Source organism: Ostrea edulis, chromosome 1 (assembly GCF_947568905.1).
Source record: "Ostrea edulis chromosome 1, xbOstEdul1.1, whole genome shotgun sequence".
In the NCBI taxonomy this organism is placed as follows: Eukaryota; Metazoa; Mollusca; class Bivalvia; order Ostreida; family Ostreidae; genus Ostrea; species Ostrea edulis.
The window spans coordinates 46,381,419-46,401,885 of record NC_079164.1 but is presented as its reverse complement, the minus strand read 5'-3'; the positions used below and the strand labels follow the sequence as shown (position 1 = coordinate 46,401,885).

General features: G+C 33.1%; 2 protein-coding genes and 1 long non-coding RNA gene across 5 annotated transcripts in view; 1 reads left to right on the top strand and 2 right to left on the bottom strand.

Annotated features, from left to right (window-relative positions):
* Positions 1 to 130: 130 nt before the first annotated feature.
* Positions 131 to 1,661, bottom strand: LOC125653622 (uncharacterized). Its single transcript, XR_007361988.2, has 4 exons — positions 1,132 to 1,661; positions 763 to 917; positions 438 to 555; positions 131 to 237 (listed from the first exon to the last, which is right to left on the bottom strand). It is a non-coding gene; the product is annotated as an uncharacterized LOC125653622 (long non-coding RNA).
* Positions 1,662 to 5,998: 4,337 nt separating this feature from the next.
* On the top strand, positions 5,999 to 16,585 carry LOC125653590 (uncharacterized). Its single transcript, XM_048883158.2, has 7 exons — positions 5,999 to 6,277; positions 9,640 to 9,742; positions 9,925 to 9,996; positions 10,105 to 10,174; positions 11,134 to 11,210; positions 15,798 to 15,858; positions 16,112 to 16,585. The coding sequence occupies exons 1-7, from the start codon at positions 6,043 to 6,045 to the stop codon at positions 16,181 to 16,183; spliced, it is 690 nt and encodes a 229-aa protein (XP_048739115.1). The 5' UTR covers positions 5,999 to 6,042; the 3' UTR covers positions 16,184 to 16,585.
* Positions 16,586 to 19,738: 3,153 nt separating this feature from the next.
* Positions 19,739 to 20,467, bottom strand: part of LOC125653540 (protein NipSnap-like) — a 14,799-nt gene continuing 14,070 nt past the window's right edge. For 2 of the 3 annotated variants that reach the window (XM_048883125.2, XM_048883117.2), the window contains exon 10: positions 19,739 to 20,415. In XM_048883125.2, coding sequence (XP_048739082.2) covers positions 20,351 to 20,415 — 65 coding nt within the window. In that variant the 3' untranslated portion in view covers positions 19,739 to 20,350. The other variant, XR_008798736.1, reaches the window with a different exon arrangement.

Here is a 20,467-nt window from a genome sequence, read left to right as displayed (position 1 = left end):
TCAATTTTACAAGATACATTCTTCCAACAATTTTGATAAATGTTTTCAAACCCTTTCACCAATGTTTTTATATACTGTGAATATGTTTAAAAACCTGAACCGTAATAAAATAAAATAAACAAAAGTCTTCTTTGCAAATAAAATTTGTATTTTTGGAAAAATTAGTCCATATAATATTAATTATTCCGAATCTGATGGAAATTCATCTATTTGTATCGACTTCTTTCCCCCTTTTTTCTGAAAAAGAAAGATTTGAACATGAAACATAAATTTACAAAATTATTACTCATTTATGCGGACAACTGCATGTACTATGTGTATTCACACAGCTGATGAAGACAAGAAACAAGTGCTATGCTACAGAGTTGTATAAACAGACCAGCATAAGGTTTAACAATGTTTTACTGTATTTTTCTGATGACAAACTTCATATATACCTTAGCATAATTTAGTTCCTCAATTAAGGAAGGTATGGGGCGAATCTGAGGACGTCTAAAACTTCTCGTTTGATTGTCGCAAACGAAACAGTTTTCTTTGATGCTTTGTGTGCAGCAGCTATAAAAATGTGAAATGGAATTCATTGTAAAAATTATATATTAAATCAATGCATGTGTTTAAAACAGTTGAATTACAACATCAATCAAAATGACATGTACTACATATACTGAAATGAAATCATGAGGACAAAAGTGATGTACTTATATGTTTTAGTTTATTATCATTTTTTATTTAATATACCAAATTTGTATTGTTTAAACTTACAAAGAATGATTTTGTACAGGGGTGTTCCAATAAAGGCTATTTTCCCTTTCTGTCCAGTGCCACTAAACTGGCTCATGCAGTTGTTAGTCATTACAGATCTCATCACAGCTTTGCTAATCTCTCCTTCCACCCTGCAGAGAGGCCATGGCATTTATCTAAAACGAATGTCATGTTTTAATTATAGTACAATATGAATGTATAGTACATGTATATGGATTTTACGGATGAAAAGACGAATTATTAAATTAATCATACTTAAATCAGTACTCTTTATAGATATACACATAAGCAATTTAATTCCTTATACCAGTTTCTTCTTTGCACTCTCATCTAAGGAGAAATTAATATTAACTACAAAATTATACTCACTTTAACCGACTGTTCACCAGCTCGCAGACTCTGTGTAACAAGAATGGCTTGGGTTTTCCAAAACTTTGACTTACACAGCATATCAAATCGCGAGAAAATTGCATAACTATAGGATCGGCTGTATGAGTCTTGGCCATAGTATCCCGCTGTGTCATTCCATTATAACTCTCCGTAAACACATTGAAAGGGGGAATTTAATTCCCAGAGCAGAGCATGCATGCCCACAAGCAAATGAAATGAATTCCATTGTTTAAAATATTGTTAAGTTAAAAATAGACCTTTACTCTTTTTTGTATCAAAGATGTTTTAAAACTGATGTGCGTAAGATGACTTTCGGTAATTTAGAAGCATGAAATCATTGTCCTTAACTTACAAAATGATTATCATAATTCAATATACTGCAGTTGAGTCTTGTTAAACATTTTTTTTTAAAGTGTTATATCAATTAAATAAATCAAATTAAGTTGAAGTACGAATAGTTTTTTAAAGTTATATGTATTTCTGTAACGTTTTAAATATGTTTTATCAACATTGTAAGGCAATGTTATATTTGTGTTGGCTGGCAACATTTTAATATTATGTAATTTTTAAAAAAAAAATCATTTTCAAAAGAATATATTTAAAACACTACTTTGATTTGGGTCACTTTTTGAAAAACATAGTATATTAAGTATGTTTTTAAAATCATTATTAAAACGTTTTGAAAACGTAATTTCAAATGTTTAAAAGAAAGATGATCCTAACATTTTCAATAATGTTTTTATAATGTTTTTAAAACGACGACAAAATGATTTTAAAACATTGGTCAAAAACGTTTGCTTATAGCGTTTTTACAACTGAAAAAAAAAAATGTTATTATAACATTATAAAAATGTTTTGTTAGTAATGTTTTCCGATAACATCCTTACAACAGGAATACAATGTTATGAAAACGTTTTGTGCTACCTGGGTGGTTACTTATTTGTGCGTAGTTGTGGCGGCTGTCGGGGTAAAGGGGGGACTGGAAGATAGGAGGGGAAGAAATAGGAAAGAGAAGGAAGAAAATGAATGGGAACCTTGACCCTTCCTTCGTTTTCTTTTTATTTTTCTCCCTTTCCACTATTCTTCTTAAAGTGTTTTTAGCAACCTGCTGTGCATTTCCACTTTGTTTACCGAGTCACCATACAGTTTTCATCATTCCCCAACGTCTTTGCTCCTCACGAAGATATTAACAGCTGTGAAGGAGAAACTTCAAACGCATTGTGCCACAACATATGCCAGAAGTGGTGTAAATCAAATGTGGATTCTAAAAAGTTCTAAAGAACTTTTAGTAAATTTGAAATCACTAAACTTTTCTCAAATCAACAACATCAGAACATCAACACTTTACACGAACATTCCTCACGATGAATAAAAGACTAGACTTTTTGACATCATAGACAGTTGGTTCTTCAACAAAAATGGAAAACGGAAATATTCATATCTAGTGATCAGTCATCCAAAAAATACTTTGTTAAACACCACTCTGATTCCACACACAAATACTCTGAAGTTGAAATTAAAAAGATGCTGGAGTTCCTCATTGACAATATCTTCGTAGTTTTTGGTGATCAAGTCTTCCAACAGACTGTTGGAATTCCCATGGGAACGAATTGTGCTACTTTGTTTGCTGACCTATTTTGTATTCTTATGAGGCAGAATTTATTCAAAAGCTTCTACATGAGAATAAAAAATATCTTGCTGTGGCCTTGAACTGGACATTTAGATAGATCGACGACGTTTATCTATTAACGATAATAATTTTTATTCATATGTCAATTCAATATATCCCAGTAAACTCGAAATAAGACACCACAGAGTCATCCACATTTACATCGTATTTAGAGATTTTATTGAACATAGATGTTAACGGCAAACTAACAACTCACTTTATGGCAAACAGGATGATTTCATTTTCTCCATCGTCAACTTTCCATGTATATTTATATAGCAATATTCCATTATCACCTGTATATTGTGTTTATATCTCTCAACTGTTTCGATACGAAAGAGCTTGTTCTGTATATGATTAGTTTTTAAATCGAGACAGGCTACTGACAAACAAGTTGATGTTACAGGGCATTCAACAGTCTCATTTAAAGTCAGCATTTGCAAATTCTGTGGTCGTTATAAAGATCTAATATGCCCGTACAATCCGTCATTGGGTCATTTGCTGTCTGATGTCCTTCATACCAATTGTCAGGCCGTTCATATGGCGCACTGATTCTAACTACGGATTACTCCGTTTACCAGATCGGGATATAGGGCTAACGGCGGATGTGACTGGTCGACAGGGGATGATAATTCCTCCTAGGCATCTGATCCCACCTATGATATGTCCAGGAGTCCGTGTTTATCCAATTCTCTATCTTAAAATTGTATTCCTTTCGGGTGTTACGAGATTGATCGCTGTTCGTTATCTTCACCTTTTCATGAGGATCTGGACGATCCAGTTCCCGTATCTCCTCCTAATCCCGTCGCTGATAATGTTAATGCCCTCTGTCCGTTCTCTTCTCATTTCTCGCTTGCTTTTGATATTGTATTCCAAGAAATTAATTCAGGTATGTAAACGGAAAGCAATCCATCTTGTTTTACTCCAGTCTTTGTCATTTCCAAACTTTACATCTAGCACCAGCCGTCGCCAATTATTAGAGTCTTGTGAACAACTTGGTCTTTGTGTTGCTAGATCGATTCGTCTCTAATTCTCCACATCTTGATAGTTAGATGGCAGAGCGTTTTTTCATCCTTGCCAAAATCCAAACTCTCCTCTGAGTTTGTGAAGTTTCATCGAATCCTTTTCCTTTGTCATCTAGTTGATGGCAATAGGAAACAGGAAATTTCTTTTATTTGAGCGGTCATGATTTGAGTAAATTTTCAGATTTAAGGAAGTTAGTTCCTGAGCGTTTGAGGATGCTACAACTAAGTATTTACTGGTTCCGTACTGATCTCATTAGTGCAAACATATTACACATCTATTCCCGAACCCTATCCAGCATCTTCGCGAACCAAGTGTCCGTTTCGCTTACTCTCATGAGAGTAGATCTTAGTAATTGACACTACTCCTATTATGTCCTTTTAAACTTTCAAATATAATATCATGAATTGTTCGTATATGAAGTGCAAAAAGGTAATTATTTATTTCCATTACTAGTATTAAACTTCATTTTATTTCTTAATTGTTAGAAGACATGATTATGCATCTATTTTATGTAATGCTTCAATCAGATTGATTTGTGTTGCTTATGTTGTGTTGACACAAACAGACAAATCAAGTTTAATTTAAGGTGGATCGATCCTCATGTGACTTATCAATAATAATGGTTAAAAGTGCAAAAACTGTATTCATTTCCATTCAATATAGTTAAATTTAAACAATAACCAAAGAAAATGTGTATGTTGCCACATTTTTAAACAAGTCAGACATAAAAAACGGAAGTCTATGTTAACATCAGAAAATCACACATTTTCGTTATACAGAATAATTAAAATAGATAAAAACTTGTTGAAATGACAAATTTTAAATGTCAACAGTTTAAAATAAAATTGTTAATTCATACATATGTATAAATTAATTGTGGATATTAGGGAAATCATGCATAATAGACATGCAGTAGAAGAAATACCAGCATAGGAGTTATTGCCCTTGACAACATTTTTTTAATTATAAAGAATTGATTATCTATAGAAAATATACACTTTTTCAGTATCAATAGTTTACCAGATTTTTTATTTTATGCAGTGAATAAAATTCCTTTGAAGATATATTTCTATCATGCGCAAAGTTTGATTTTATAAAGATTTTTGCAAAAACCTAATATGACATCACACAAGGATCGATTAAACTTAATTGAACAGAACACTGCAAGCAGCTCAATAACAAGCCTTGTAACCCTAGTTTCCTAATTCTCCTTCACAATGCACAGGCACCTGAAGTATGAATATAACCCCCCCTTTTTTTTGGGGGGGGGGGGTAATTTTTTTTGTTTTGCACAACGATAATTTCTCTGAAACATGTGGATTCTACTTCATCCCTCTTTCGATTTATGTAATCGTTTCACGCTTTTTGTAAGCTTTAGAGATTGGCCTTTTACCGGTATAATAATTTAAGCGCGAAACGATTACATAAATCGAAAGCGCTAGGGATGAGATAAAACAAGGAATTTACACATTTCAGAGAAATTGTTGCCACAAAAAATTTATCAAATAAAGGGGGGGGGGGTAAGTAATATCCATACTTTAGTAGCATGTGCTTCAATGTAGAAATTAAAATACACTTCTCAAAAAATTGACATTACTCCAAATCTCAGGTGCGACTCTCTTTAATTAAAAGCAATAGCTGTCATTTTGGTGTCGATTTTTTTTAATTTTATTTTTTGTTGTTGCAAAATTATGATTTACTATTTCAATGACAGAAAAAAAAGTTGATGAACTTTTGTTATTGATATTTGTGTTAGAAAACCTATCCAGCATCGTCGGTAGCCACGGGTAGAAAACGAGATCAGTCGTGGGTATCCGACTATGCTATCAAGGGGCTCTGAATGAAGCAAAATTACATACATGTAGGCCTAATATTGTCTAATTTCCGTTTAAAAATTTATTTCTGTATAATGCTTCAATAGAACCAAAATTTTTATTTTGATAAAATCTTAAACTTAGTTTTAATTTCATAAATGACAATGGTTAAAGATACATCCAAAACTATCACGATAGCTCACATTTTTACAATGATTTAAAAAAAAGAAAGATTTAAAGCTAATAAATACTTCCAAAACCTCGTAGAATAAAAGTAGATTTTTTTTGCGTGAACATTAGGTACTACGACTATACCACGTACGCATTGTTTCAAAAATAAAACGCGCGTAATTTCAACTGCCGTAATAGGACAATAATGCAATGGCGAAAGTAAAGTCCAAAAAATCTGTGAGCAGAAAACAGTTATTTCCCTCAGGTGTTACAACTGAGAAAGTTAGAGAGAGAAATCGTAAACATGTTAAGGTTCAGTCGACAAAATTGACAGTGAAATCATCGCGTGATCAATCGAAAAAAGAACACATCCCCTCCTCTACATTTAGATCTACGGATAACTCATCTGTTGACAAAACGTATGTTCTAGAGTTTGATGACGAAGGTATACCAACTTTTTATCAGATATTTGTAGATATTAATCCTAGTATCAAGAATATATTATATATAATCACAGTCATAATAAGATCAAAGAAAGTAATGGCTTAACAGTGTTTAAGGCCTAGGCCTAATATGCAGTCATTTTGGCCTACATATTTGCATTTATTCTGCAATTAATTGTAAATAAACAGACATGTGATCAGGTCAACAATTCCATGCACTCTGAAAAGTAATTGATTAAATTACATATTACTTTGAATTTTCATGATTAAAATCTGACACTGCTTTTTGGAGAGCATTTGATTAAATGTACATTGAATTAAAAATTATGAAGTAATCAGGGATAGTTGGTAAAATGGGTAGTAAAAACCGGGCCGGGTCAGATCACCTTCGTAATCCGAATTTTTAAGTTTTCTTCGTTATTTTATTTTCGCTTGGTGTAAAACTTCTAAATCATAATCTGGATGATACGTTGGATCTTCGCTACAAAAATTACGGCATAATTTTGCTTCACTGTGAAAATATCAACATTTGTTTATTTTAGGTTGGTAAAATGGGTAGTGAGGAAAAATACACATTTTTCTGCGATTACGATTGAACTATGTGACACAACAATGAAACTACATATGATTTAGATAAATATTATGATAATTTATCACCAAAATGCTGTAGCACTTGTTATGCGAGTCTTGAATATTTAATATTCACGATTTTATTAAAACCCGGGCCAAAAGGAAACCGGATACGGTAACCCGGGCCAGATATTAAAATTCCGAATAAAATGAGAATGTTAGCTATCACGTGCACGATCTCATGAAACGAGACATTGCACGGTTCTTACCACTTGGAGGTATCTTCATAAGAACCATCTTTTTAATTTAGATTTTAACCTAACTATCATTAAGTTACTTACGGCGGCGTATTCGTGCCAATTTAACCTAGCAGAAAAAATGAAAATAATCCTTTCTACGATTTATTAAATGGTAGAAACGATGTAAAAAGTAATTTCTACGATTTAGAAAGTCGTTTCTACAATTTAGGAAAAAGTCGTTTCTACGATTTTTAGGTCTCGGTGACATTGCAATTGCTTGTCGTCTGTCATCGTGCATTAACAGTTGAACATTTTTAACTTCTTGATAAGTATGATCATTCCAATTCCTTTCAAATTTGGTATGATGCATCTTTGGGACAAAGGGGACATAAATGGTAAATTTCAGGACTCCTACATCCCTTGAGCCTTAAAGGCAGGACAAAAACTGCCACAAAATTGAATAATTTTCAACAATCTTCTTCTCTACCACCACATATATAAATATATAAGAAAAACTAAATGCATAGTGATGTAGAGCAGGAAGGCCTACCAAAATTGCAATTTTCATGATCCTCAAATTTAACTTAAAATTTAACAAGCATATGCAGACTTACTTGAGTGCCATTTTGAAAATAATATTTATGTACATATACTGTGTTGTTAATTGTTTCATTTAACATCATTTTATATTATGAATATGCACACTTCATATCTTGACGTTTTAAGATGTTTTGAAATTATATATCTTTTATTAATGGAAGAAATGAATACTAGCACTATAAATACAATATTTTAAGTCATTATTATACAGATCATAATTATTATGGTTAAAATGTTTTTAATTTTTAATTAATTACGATTTTTTATTTTAATCAGGCAGGGTATACATAGTAATTAATTGCTCTCCATATAATCCTCTTTAAACTCTATCTTCAGTTTAAATATTCATAAAGTAGGCATAATTTATCAGTTGGTGATATTTTTAGGACCATTATTATTGGTTAATTAATCAAAGCATTAGCAATTAAATCAGAATAAATAACGCCGACCCGGGTCGACCGCATCTGGTTTCCTTTTGGCCCGGGTTTGGAAAAATCGACGATAATTAAGATAAAAGGCATTTAAATCGTCAAATAATGCATTAAGTATCAAATTCAACTCTATGTGAATTGAAAAAATGCTAGGTTTTCAGCAGCAGATGCATATTAAACAGAAAATATGCAATAATGTGTTTTTTGGTCTCGCTACCCATTTTACCAACCAGATTTCATACAATCATTGAACTCCTTACCTATAGGTAATATTATGTGCTAAAATTTGGGGGGAAGACTAAATGTATCATTGAGAATATATTCCGTAAGTTTAAAAAGAAACAATGACATATCAACGAAGAAAACTAAAAAATTCGGATTACGAAGGTGATCTGACCCGGCCCGGCCCGGTTTTTACTACCCATTTTACCAGCTATCGTAATCAGGGTTACTATTTTTATTGCTTCATCTAGGCTAAAATATCTTCTTTTTTTTATGAAGTGCATTTATAACTATTAGAAACATTTTGCATTTCAGAGTCAAAACACTTTTCTTTTTCTTTTTTTAAGTATAAAGGAATAAGAAACCATAATCAGTCAAATTCATAGCTGTACTAAATTAAACTTAGGTAATCAGATTATTCATGATTACTGCAAAAAGTAATCAAATTATTACAGTGTTGATTTCAATTAATGATTATCACAAATCTAACATTAACTCATTTTGTTTAACAATATGATTCATTTGTTTTAAGAAGTAAAGTGATTCCTAGGATGACAATTGAATTGTTTTGAATTAAAAGATGTCTTTCATGATGGATAGAATTATTTCCTCCTGTGCTGTGGGATGGAATATCACCATGATAATTGATTACAAGTAAAAGGAAATTGCATTTATTACAAAATATTATGCACTTCAAAATATAGTCCACATGATTATTAATATAATTTAAAAATCCACTTTTTATTTTGGTACAGACCCTTTGTGTCATACACACACATGTGTTCGTAAATTTTGAATGGATTTTATGACCTATCATCAATATTCATATTTGTATATGCAATTTTTCACTTTCTGACATTTGAATATTGATTGCATATTGTTTAATGCCCCTCTCAAGAATTTTTCACTCATATGGAAACATCACCATTGCTGGTGAAGCCTGTAGGGCTGCAAAATTTAGGTCTATGCTTAGCGCTTACAGCCTTCGAGCAGGGAGGGATCTTTATTGTACCACATGGCCTCGATTTTTACTGTCTCATATGAAGGATTGTATCTTACAACAAGCAAGGGGTACTGAGGACCTATTCTAACCTGATTCTTTACAGGAAGACATTTGAATAATATCAGAATGTTAAAAATGGAGGATGGGGCAGTTTTGCTGCTCTATTTCAGTTAATTTCATATTATCATACAAACTGTATTTACATAAAAAGAATTTGAAAATGAGCCATATCTCTGTTAATCCATGTACATTAAGTAATGCCAAGTATATTTGATACTTGTATTATGTTTTATTTTTAGATAAAAGAAAAGTTATTTTCACAAAGGAACAAATGGAAAATTGGAAGCCAATGTCCGAAGAATTATTTGACAACATGGCAAAAACAATTCAAACTGCCAAACAGTAATTGATATAATTGAATAATTCGTTACATGTATATGTATTGACGATAGAGTTGCATTTAACTTTATGTTGTGATGATAAAGGTTAAATTTCTTATATAAATATTTCAGTGATAGGGATAGTAGAATTTGCAATCTACATGTAGTTCCTCATATAAGCAGTGTATGTTCTTTCTGTTTCAGATTAATTTTGAATAGGTCTCATGGTCTTTATCATGACAGTGTTAAGACAGCCATGAATACCTCTGAGAAAAGGTGTGTTTGTCAACTTTGAAATTGATAAAAACTTCATATTAAATTGGTGACTGTGTAGATATGATGATGAAATAATTTCTGTTCTAATTTATTGTCTTTTACTTGAAGGTTGCTGGCAACTTTGGAATATCTGAAAGTGCCACTTCAACATGGACAAAGCATTTCTCCACACTCAAAGGTATATATGGAACCTACAGGCAGCTCAGTTCTCCTTATTCCTATTCTATTGTGTATTTGGTAATTTTGTAATCTCGCTTTTCCCAGACTCTCACTCTTGAGACTTTGCATGAGCGAGTATTTTACGATTCCTATTTTAATTTTGTGATCAGTAGAGGATGTTTAACCAAAACAATAACAAGGGCTACTCCTTATAAGGATATATGTGTTTTTGTTCGTTACAAAGCAAACAGATATTTTATTGTGTGTTGAACCAAAATGTCTTTTAGTATTGATAACTGAAGGCCTTTCAGTTGAAAATTTAATTTCGCCTTTATAAACAAACTTTGACAGTTGCTTGAACCCTTCAAACTTCACTTCCTCCATGTTTCTCTATCAGCCAATTAGAAACAATACCAATTTTTCAGTAAGCCTCAATTTGAAACCACAAAATTCAAATAGGAATCGTACCAGACTCTCGCTTGTGCAAAATCTTGAGAGCGAGAGTCTGGGGAAAGCGAGACTAGTAATTTTGTTGCATTCAAATGTTGGATTGTGTGGCAATGAAAGAAAATTGACTTTAAAAAATGAGCTACAATAACATATATTTTAAAGATTAAATCCTAATTATGGTCCTGGCCATTGGGGGGTGGACATGAAAATCATGCAGATTTATGCTTTGATTAAACAATCCTGTTGCCACAAAATATACTGCTTTTCAGACCCATTCAGAATTTGAATTGACATAAAAGAAATTTTTATTGACTAGGTTGAAGCATCAAATGTATAATATAATTGGACCAACAAAAAAAACGTATTGGGACAGTGCCTATGTACAGTCATCAGCATCTAGAGTAACAGAATACTTAATCTATAGTCTTGAGGATCACTCTCTGATGGGTGTATTTTGTGCAGTTATGGTGAACTTAATTTAGATATATATATGGCTTTATGTGAATCTTGTCCTTTTCAAAATTACAGGCATTTGCAGCAAAAGATCTGGATCAGTTAGAATTGCATGGATGTGAACTGGAATTTAGAATTTCAAAACTGAACAAGTATGTACCCTGTTATCAAAGTTCTGCATGCACTGACTGAATACAGCGGATTGTCTTTGGCAAAGTGTATCACAGTCTGTATAATGTGTAACTGCAGAACTGTAGGTCTCGGGGAGGAGGGGGGGTCGACAATCTTAATTATTTTTCATAATTGCCACTTCCAAAATCATGTGAATAGTACTGCACAGTTGCCAAATCATAGTATGTCTGACATGGTCTTGCAATTTTATCCTCCAGATAAAAGGCTATCTGAATATTTTGTTTTATGCGAGTATTTATCTCGGACTGCGAGATTCGAAAAATAAGAAATAAGTGTGATTCATTGTTCATAAAGAAGTTTCAAGAGACGCTATTGCACGCTAAATTCAATCAGTAATGTGTGTGACAGGAGATGTCAGTAATGTGTGTGGCAGGAGATGTCAGTAATGTGTGTGGCAGGAGATGTCAGTAATGTGTGTGGCAGGAGATGATACTGCTATTTTCAAGGCTCATAGTGTTTGATCTTCATCTGTATCTAAAGCAAACATGGTTTCTATTGATGACATTTTGAGTGAAGTGGGGTGGTCAAATGTTGACACATTTAGAAAGTATTATGATAAACCTGGTGTCAATAATGACAAAGTATTCATGTGCAGTTCTGAAGTTGTGAATAAAGAACCTTATTACGATTTGGGGGGGGGGGGGGGGGGGGGGGGGGATTCATATGTCAGATTCACATCATCTATGAAAAAGTAATCAGGAAATTAAACGAGACTTACCTTGGTAAAGGGGAAGTTTGATTCCAATTAGGCCAAAAAAAATATATGTTTGTTTCAGGTAGCCTCCGATTTCAAAAAAGGGTCGGTAGGTAGGCTTTTTATTTTTTTTTTCAAATAAATATGTGCCTTCAATGAAAATTTGATAGTTAAAGTTGTTTAATGGATAAAAAAATTGGTTCAGAGCACAATGTTTAATTGACAATATGCACAGTATGTGATTGAGTTTTGATATACATTTACAATAAATATCTTAGCATATTAAAATTTTCAGACATCATATATGGAGCAGAAACCGTACGAATTTTTAAAGGTGGTACAGATTATGTTAAATAGTTTATTATTCATAAACATTGTCATTTGTTTGTAATCAATATGTCAGCTACTTCTACCCAAAACACAATATTCAACCACATACACAATACATTTGACAAAAAGCATTGTATAGTATATAGTTCATACAATGTTTATTAGGCTAAAGACTACCCTTGCACTTGGTTTGAGTGACTTTGTACATGTACATATTCTCATGGAAGTCCTATACTTCCACCGAATAGTTCTTTATAATTACTTACATGCTTTGACATACTACAAGTAATATATAAACATAGTTTAGGCGTTCAGTTAATTTCGTTTTTGAATAAATGATTCGTGGCTTTGAACACTCTGTACAAGTTACCAGTGAAGGGATCTTTTACCCCTTGAATCCAGGGGCCAGGGCCTTCAAGTTTGGGGAAAATAGCGATATTTGATTGAAATTGGGAAATTTGTTTTATACAAATGAATAAGAAAAACAAGCAAAAAGTTAACCATCTGATATTTTATTATCAATGTGGCTGGCTTAAACAAGCTTTCATTTCCGGTCTTCAGCAAAGAAAAAATTGTCATAAATGTTTTGCAACAGAGTGACACTGAGGTTGGATGGCCCCTCATGGTATATTCTCATCAAACCATCCAATTTTGGAATTTTTTGGCATCATTTTGGGAAAAAAATCTACTTTTCAGCATTGCCCATGATTAGGAATGGGGCCTAATTTCGGCACTCTACCAGGGATTTATCAGCCTATTTTTGGAAACGCCATTTTTTCATTATTGGGAAAATTTAATCGACAATTTGCTGAAATTGGGAAAATATATTAAATTCCAACATAACCTTTAATTTTCACAGAAACACAACACAGTGTTAACATGGTCAGACCGCATCAGCAATTTCTAACAATAATGTCCAAAGATATGTGTTTACAAGTCTATTAATGCATGGAGTGCAAATAATATTCATTGAGGAAAAGCCTCTCTCTACAGAGGCAGTAGAGACATGAACAATGCAAAGAAGTTCCAGGAAACAGAATGCACGATTTGCGATTAAAAAACAACGCATTTTTTTCAAAATTTTATTTTCGGGAAGTTTTACCCGCAAATTGGGAAAATTTGAGCCTACTTTCGATTGGGAATGGGGCCGAATATCAGCCCCTGAGAAGATACTGATAAATCCTTGTCGTTTGACCCTAAAAAAATCCCCGCAGTGCACGGGCGTATTAGGTTGAAAAGAGTGAAGGATCATTAAATTTTCTTCGTATGTCGCAGGAACTGCTACTGGATCCAAGTGTGAGATAAAGAATAAAAACGTTCAACTACGAACAGGGTCTTGTTTGGTGCTAGCCCTCACTTCACGTTCGCACGACTGTCCACCTTAAAATCTGCGCCTTGAATAGGTCGCTTAATATCGATTTGTGCAAGACAGTTGTCATAATATAATTGGGGTTCTGACACTGGCATTTAGGTAACTTTATTGCCGACACCGAAGCAGCTTGTTGTCGTCGGTATTGTTAACTCGTACCAAAATGATTTCGGGTAATAGTTCGTACATCGATAAATTGAAATCGGAAAATTGAAGAAAAAAAATATAGAGTCGGTGGATATATTTAGGGTCGGTCGGGCGACTGGAAACGAACATATTTTTTATTTTGGCCTTATTGGAGTAAATATAAGGCACTGTGGAGATAAGGTGCTTCCCTCCCACCCTTCAGGGAGATTTTTGTAATTCATATAAGTGCTTGCGAAATGTAACTTGGTGTGATGCATAGGGATATTTATTATTAGGGATAGGTATTGCCAAACTTTTTGTATCACAATATATCACAAAAAAAATTCACAATATGATAATATCGCGATATTTTAGGACATTCTGTTTTTCCTTAATTCTCTGTTATTTTCACTACTGCTTTGTTGTTAAAGTGCAAAAATGCCAAATTCAGTTTATTTTAAACATTTATTTTGTATAAGTAACTCTGATCAAACAAATAAAAAAAAATCTGATCAAATAATAATCAAATGACTCACAACCTGTGAAGTCCTATAAAATTATAATGTTTTTGCCATATTCGGACGTCATCTTGTTATTTTTTTTATCTCCTGTAACAGTTAATATAAAACCTAACGCACAAACATAATTTTTCCAGAATTCATTCATGTTCAAAAATACCGGGTTTTTGTTTGCCCTACTGTGATACATATCGTGGGACGAATTATCATGGTATACTGATAAAACGGTAAAATCGCACATCCCTATTTATTATGTTCCTAGCACAAGCAATGTAGAGCTTTGGAGTAATGATATGGTGGCTGTGCAGTACTACCTGTATTAACCTTATCTCTACAGTGCCTTATATTTACACTTTGTATGTTCTACAGATTGTAATTCACAAATTAAAAAAAAACTCCTTTTGAAAATATATGATGAGTATGCAGACAGGTAGGCCTTTTTATTGTTTAGTTTGTGGGCATTTTTTATGCCCCCGAAATCGAAGATCGGGGGGGGGGGGCATATTGTTTTTGCCCTGTCTGTATTCATCCTGTCTGAAACTTTAACCTTGCTAATAACTTTTGAACAGTAAGTGCTAGAGCTTTGATATTTCACATGAGCATTCTTGTGACAAGACCTTTCCATGGGTACCAAAATGTTTGACCCTTGACCTTGGAGTTTGACCTACTTTTTTTTTTTTTATATTGGTCATAACTTCTAAATGGTAAATATTGGAGCTTTCATATTGCACCTGAGCATTTCTTGTGACAAGATCTTTCTACTGGTACCAAGATATTTGTCCTTGTGACATTGGCCATCTTTGGAATTGGCCATTATCGGGGGCATTTGAGTTTCACAAACACATCTTGTTAATGTTACAATGAAATTGAGTACATAATTACATACCAAATTCCAATACAATACAATATTTATATAACACCATTTATGATTGTTAAATATAACTTTAAAGTGTTGTACAAAATAAAAATACTTTGAAACCCTTAATAATGAGTAAGAAATATTGAAATGGTAAAAAAAAATCAGATAAAATAAACATGCTGCCATTTTAAAAATAGCTACCAGTATACACCATATCAAAAATAAGATGCAATATATAATAGAAGTATTAAAAGTTGTACATTTTCAAAGTCATGAATTAGTTTATGAGAAGCTTGTAAAAAAAATTCAACCATATGTATCCTGTCAATATTTCTACACAATTGTCCATATTTTATCTATAATTTTGAACGTAATTTCATTGACACCCTTTCATAGTTTTAATTTTATGGTGCTAGCCTCATGACTTTTTTCATCACCCCTAAAATGGGTGAAATGAGACGAGCTATTTGGAAGAACTAAGGATGGGATGAAGTGCAGTTATGAATTCATGTCAACTTTAAGGTCTTATGTTGTGGTCACCCTTAATCAGATACTAGTAATCAAATGTCCCTTATAAATGGGCACTCTGAATCAATGCCCTGTAATCATGTACTATATGTTTGATTTTTGTCTCATTTGCATCTTTTCCAGGGCATGTGAAAATCTACAAGAAGACTATGACAAAATTGAGTTGAACAAGGAAAACTCAAAAGTAAGAGCTTTACTGCAGTTTTCATTGTAACTGAACTTTGATACAGGAATTTCATCACTTCCAATTTTGCACAATCATGACAGGCTTCAATATATATATTTTTTATTTACTAGTACATGTACAGTTTTGAAAATGTTTGCATATTTCATTCATAAAAGTAAATAGAGTGATTAAAGACAGATTTATCTGAAATGATAGAAAATATACATAGAATTACATGAAGCTGTAAAGTCAAACTTTTTTTTTTTACCAGATACACCCAGTTCTGCAAGAAAACTTTCAACGATCCCTTAAGCTTCCAGTGTATAAAACCATGGGATCCTAAAGAGTGATTTATGCCAAAAGAAAATCGTCACGGACATCTGCATTTACCGGAAATTATATACATGTCTGTTTCCAGTCCAATTCAGTGACTTTATACTGTTGGTCTGGTCGTGCTCTGACAGGGCTTAAATCTGAATAGATCGTGAAATGAAATTTTCACATCAGATCACGCTATTACTACATGTATCTATACTGTACGTGGGAGTTATAGTTTAGCATGATTTGCAATGACACAGCCAAGATCCACAGATGACAGGATTTGATCCCGTCTACACTGTAATTACTGATAATTCATATCATTATCTACACTGTACATTAGTTGTATAATTTATATATCATTCAATTTGATACAAAATGTTATACTGAGTTTATTTAAGAAATAAATTTTATTTTTGAAAATACATGAGAATATGAACTAGAAATATAATTCAGAAAGTCAGTAACTTAAATTTATATGTGTCTGGCAATTGCGGTGTCTTGGTTTGGGGAGGGGGGGGGGTATGGATATGATACATTTGTCAAAGTATTTGTTTATTTAAGGAATTACTATTTATTTTGTTTGTGTATCACTCACTTGATATACCTCAACCCTGCTTTTGTACAGCTGTTGTGATTTTTAAAAGACTTTTTATGCCCTCGCCACAAAGTGGTCGGGGCATATAGTTTTACCCTTGTCCTTCCGTAACACAAAGTCTTCCAGACTTTTTTTCTAAACGTCCTGAGATATTGAATTGATTTTTTGTATGCAGGTGTATATTGATGAGTTACAGATCAAGTTTGAGTTTTGTTCTGGTTTGTTAGTATTTGATGGAGTTGTGGGATTTTTGCATAAACTTTTTTTGCGGCGGTGGGAGACATACGGCTACGCGTAGCAATCTTGTATTTTATGGGAATCAAGATCAAAAATTAGATGTGTCGGCAAGACACAAATGCCCCCACCTAAGGCTGACATGATTCGCCAAAATATCGATACTGTTCAATATAAATTCAATGTTCGATTCATTGCCTTGATTTTCAGTTCGATACGTTTATTACAAACGGGTTCAGTAAAATACATCAGGCTTGGCCTGTTCTTAAGATTTTTACCTGCATGAGGGACAAAACAGTGTTGAATAACTTTCAGACTGTTTGCCTCGAGTCTGACGAAAATAATTATGAACTTTATCAGTTTCATCTACCGAACCAACAGGCATCTTGCCATTTGGCAGTTTGGAAACATTTTGCTTTTAAGATTATGATTTTGAATCTTGGTAATTAAAGTTTTCTTCAATGTTATTGGTTTCTTCTGTAAATTGTATCGTATTGAAAGTATTGAATTGTGGCATAAGTATTGCAATATGTATTGTATCGTGAAGGGGGCGTATCATTTCAGCCCTATGGCCCCTGCCTGCAGTAAAGTCAAATGTAGGAAATTCATCAAAGTATAGCACTGAATGATTGTATGTTACACACATTTAGAACAGTGAAGAACTCGACAACAATCCTTTTTATTTTAACAGCCATAAAATAAATACATTAATATTTCTACGTTAAAGGGGTACAACTCCATCAAAATCGATGAACAGGAAAAAAACTCAAACTTGATCTGTAACTCATCCATATACATCTGCATACAAAAAATCAGTTGAATAGCTCTAGGCGTTTATAAAAGAAAGTCTGTAAAACTTGTCCTAACATTAATTTTTCTAAGTTAAAGGGGCACAACTCCATCAAAAATCAACAAACCAGAACAAAAACTTATACTTGATCTGTAACTCATCAATGTACATCTGCATACAAAAAAACCAGTTGAATATCTAAGGGTTTTAGGGGGGGGAAGTCTGCAAAACTGGTCATATAACAGTAATTTTTCTAAGTTAAAGGGGCACAATTCCATCAAAACTCAATGAACCGGAACACAACTCAAACTTGATCTGCAAGTCCTCAATTTACATATGCATTCAAAATATCAATATCTTGAGGTATTTAGAAAAAAGTCCGGAAAACTGGTCACAACAGTAATTTTCTAAGTAAAAGGGGCACAACTCCATAAAAAAATCAACAAACCAGAATCGAATTAACTCAATCTTCAACTCATGAATAAACACCTGCTTACAAAAATATCAATTCAATATCTCAAGGCATTTAGAAAAAAAGTCTGGAAAACTTCCTATTACTAATTTTTTCAAGTTTAAGGGGCATAACTCCATCAAAAATCAACAAACTGAAACAAAATTATACTCGATCTGTAATTCATCAATATACATCTGCGTACAAAAAAATCAGTTGAATATCTCGAGGATTTTGGGGGAAAAAACATACCTTGTGTATAGGTATGTAACAAGAGACCCATGGACCCCAATGTTCATCTGAGTCACAACTCTGACAAATAAAGTTTGGGACAATAGTAGATTAAAACTTCAAACTGTTATAAAGTAACAAATCCTGGCCCCAGGGGTCATGGTGGGAACAATTGAATATACACTACGAGGATGCTTGCATATTAATTTGTCAATTTTCCTATACTTAACACTGCAAATGGTCCGAGAGGTGGTGGGTTGAATCTACGTTAATTCATCAATAGACCCAGGATAGATGTGGAAGATTTCATACAAATTGAGGTCAGTGTGATCAGTTGATTCTGGAAAAAGACTTCTGAAACACCTCACCCATTTCCTCACTATTTCCCAATTTTTTATTGTAAAAATAAATGACAATGGTGTTCTGGTTGGTTTCTTCCAGTCAGATATTCATTTCTCTGTAAGACAAGACAAGTGAGCCTAGCAGCCTACAAATCCCTTGTGGATAACATTTGTAGTTTGACGAGTAGCCTTGTATATAACATTTGTAGTCATACAAGTATTTTGTAGCCTTGTATAACATTTGTGGTCAGACAGGTATTTTGTAGTCTTGTATAACATTTGTGGCCCGACAAGTATTTTGTAGCCTTGTATAACATTTGTGGTCAGACAGGTATTTTGTAGCCTTGTACAACATTTGTGGTCAGACAGGTATTTTGTAGCCTTGTATAACATTTGTGGCCTGACAGGTATTTTGTAGCCTTGTATAACATTTGTGGTCAGACAGGTATTTTGTAGCCTTGTATAACATTTGTGGTCAGACAGGTATTTTGTAGCCTTGTATAACATTTGTGGTCAGACAGGTATTTTGTAGCCTTGTATAACATTTGTGGCCTGACAGGTATTTTGTAGCCTTGTATAACATTTGTGGTCAGACAGGTATTTTGTAGCCTTGTATAACATTTGTGGTCAGACAGGTATTTTGTAGCCTTGTATAACATTTGTGGCCTGACAAGTAGCAGTCAAGGCTAAAATAAATCTACCCTTGCTAAACTGATCAACTTTTACTTTAACTATTTTTACAGAGTTTTTGAAGTTTGATTAATGCATGCTGGACATATGAATTCTTGACCAGTCCAAACAATGAAAGATTCTGCCACTTCCTACTAGTCCAAAGGAATCTTCAAACTGGCAGTTTTCAAAACTCTGCATTGTGGATCAGTTGCAGACTTCAGGATTATGAGTCATTACGTGAAATAAAAACTAGGAATGCCATGTTTTACAAGTACCTATTTATTGTTGATAAATCTATCAATCAATTCACAAAAATAACATCGCTGCAAATGGACCATCTACTTTAACAAATATATTATTTCTAGGGGAGTCATTCTGCAGAACTATGTTTGTTTGAAAAACAGAGATTATCATTACATTCAAATCGCAAAAAATATTCCCATAAATACAGCACAATTGCAATTTTACGATACATGTACAATCATTCACAAATTATGTTTGTGTAATATGTACATTTATGCACTGTTCCTCAAATACTACAAAATCTTTAACAGGTACAGTGAAACTATTACACATGTAATATCTTTACAGGATTTACTATGCTTATTCAAGTGAATATTATGCTCAGCACCTCAAAATACAACACAACCAACTTTTTCTCAGGTGTTCTATAATATCACAAAATGCTAATACGTTCTTTATTATAGTCATGAATGACAGATGACTAGAGCAAAAACTAATACTTTTTTCATTTTACTGCCAAATTTAATTAGATCTTTACAAATTCATACGTTCTTTTATTTTTATATACAGTGCATAAATATGTATCGATCAGCACTTTGTTTTCTTAGGACTATAGCAATGTGGAATACATTTTACTGTACTGGGGAGAAAGGGGTAGGTATCAGAATCCTGGACTTCATATGGCGAATTAGTGGTACTGCAAAAATAAACAAGAGATGTTTGTAAAACACATATGCCCCCCATGGTGC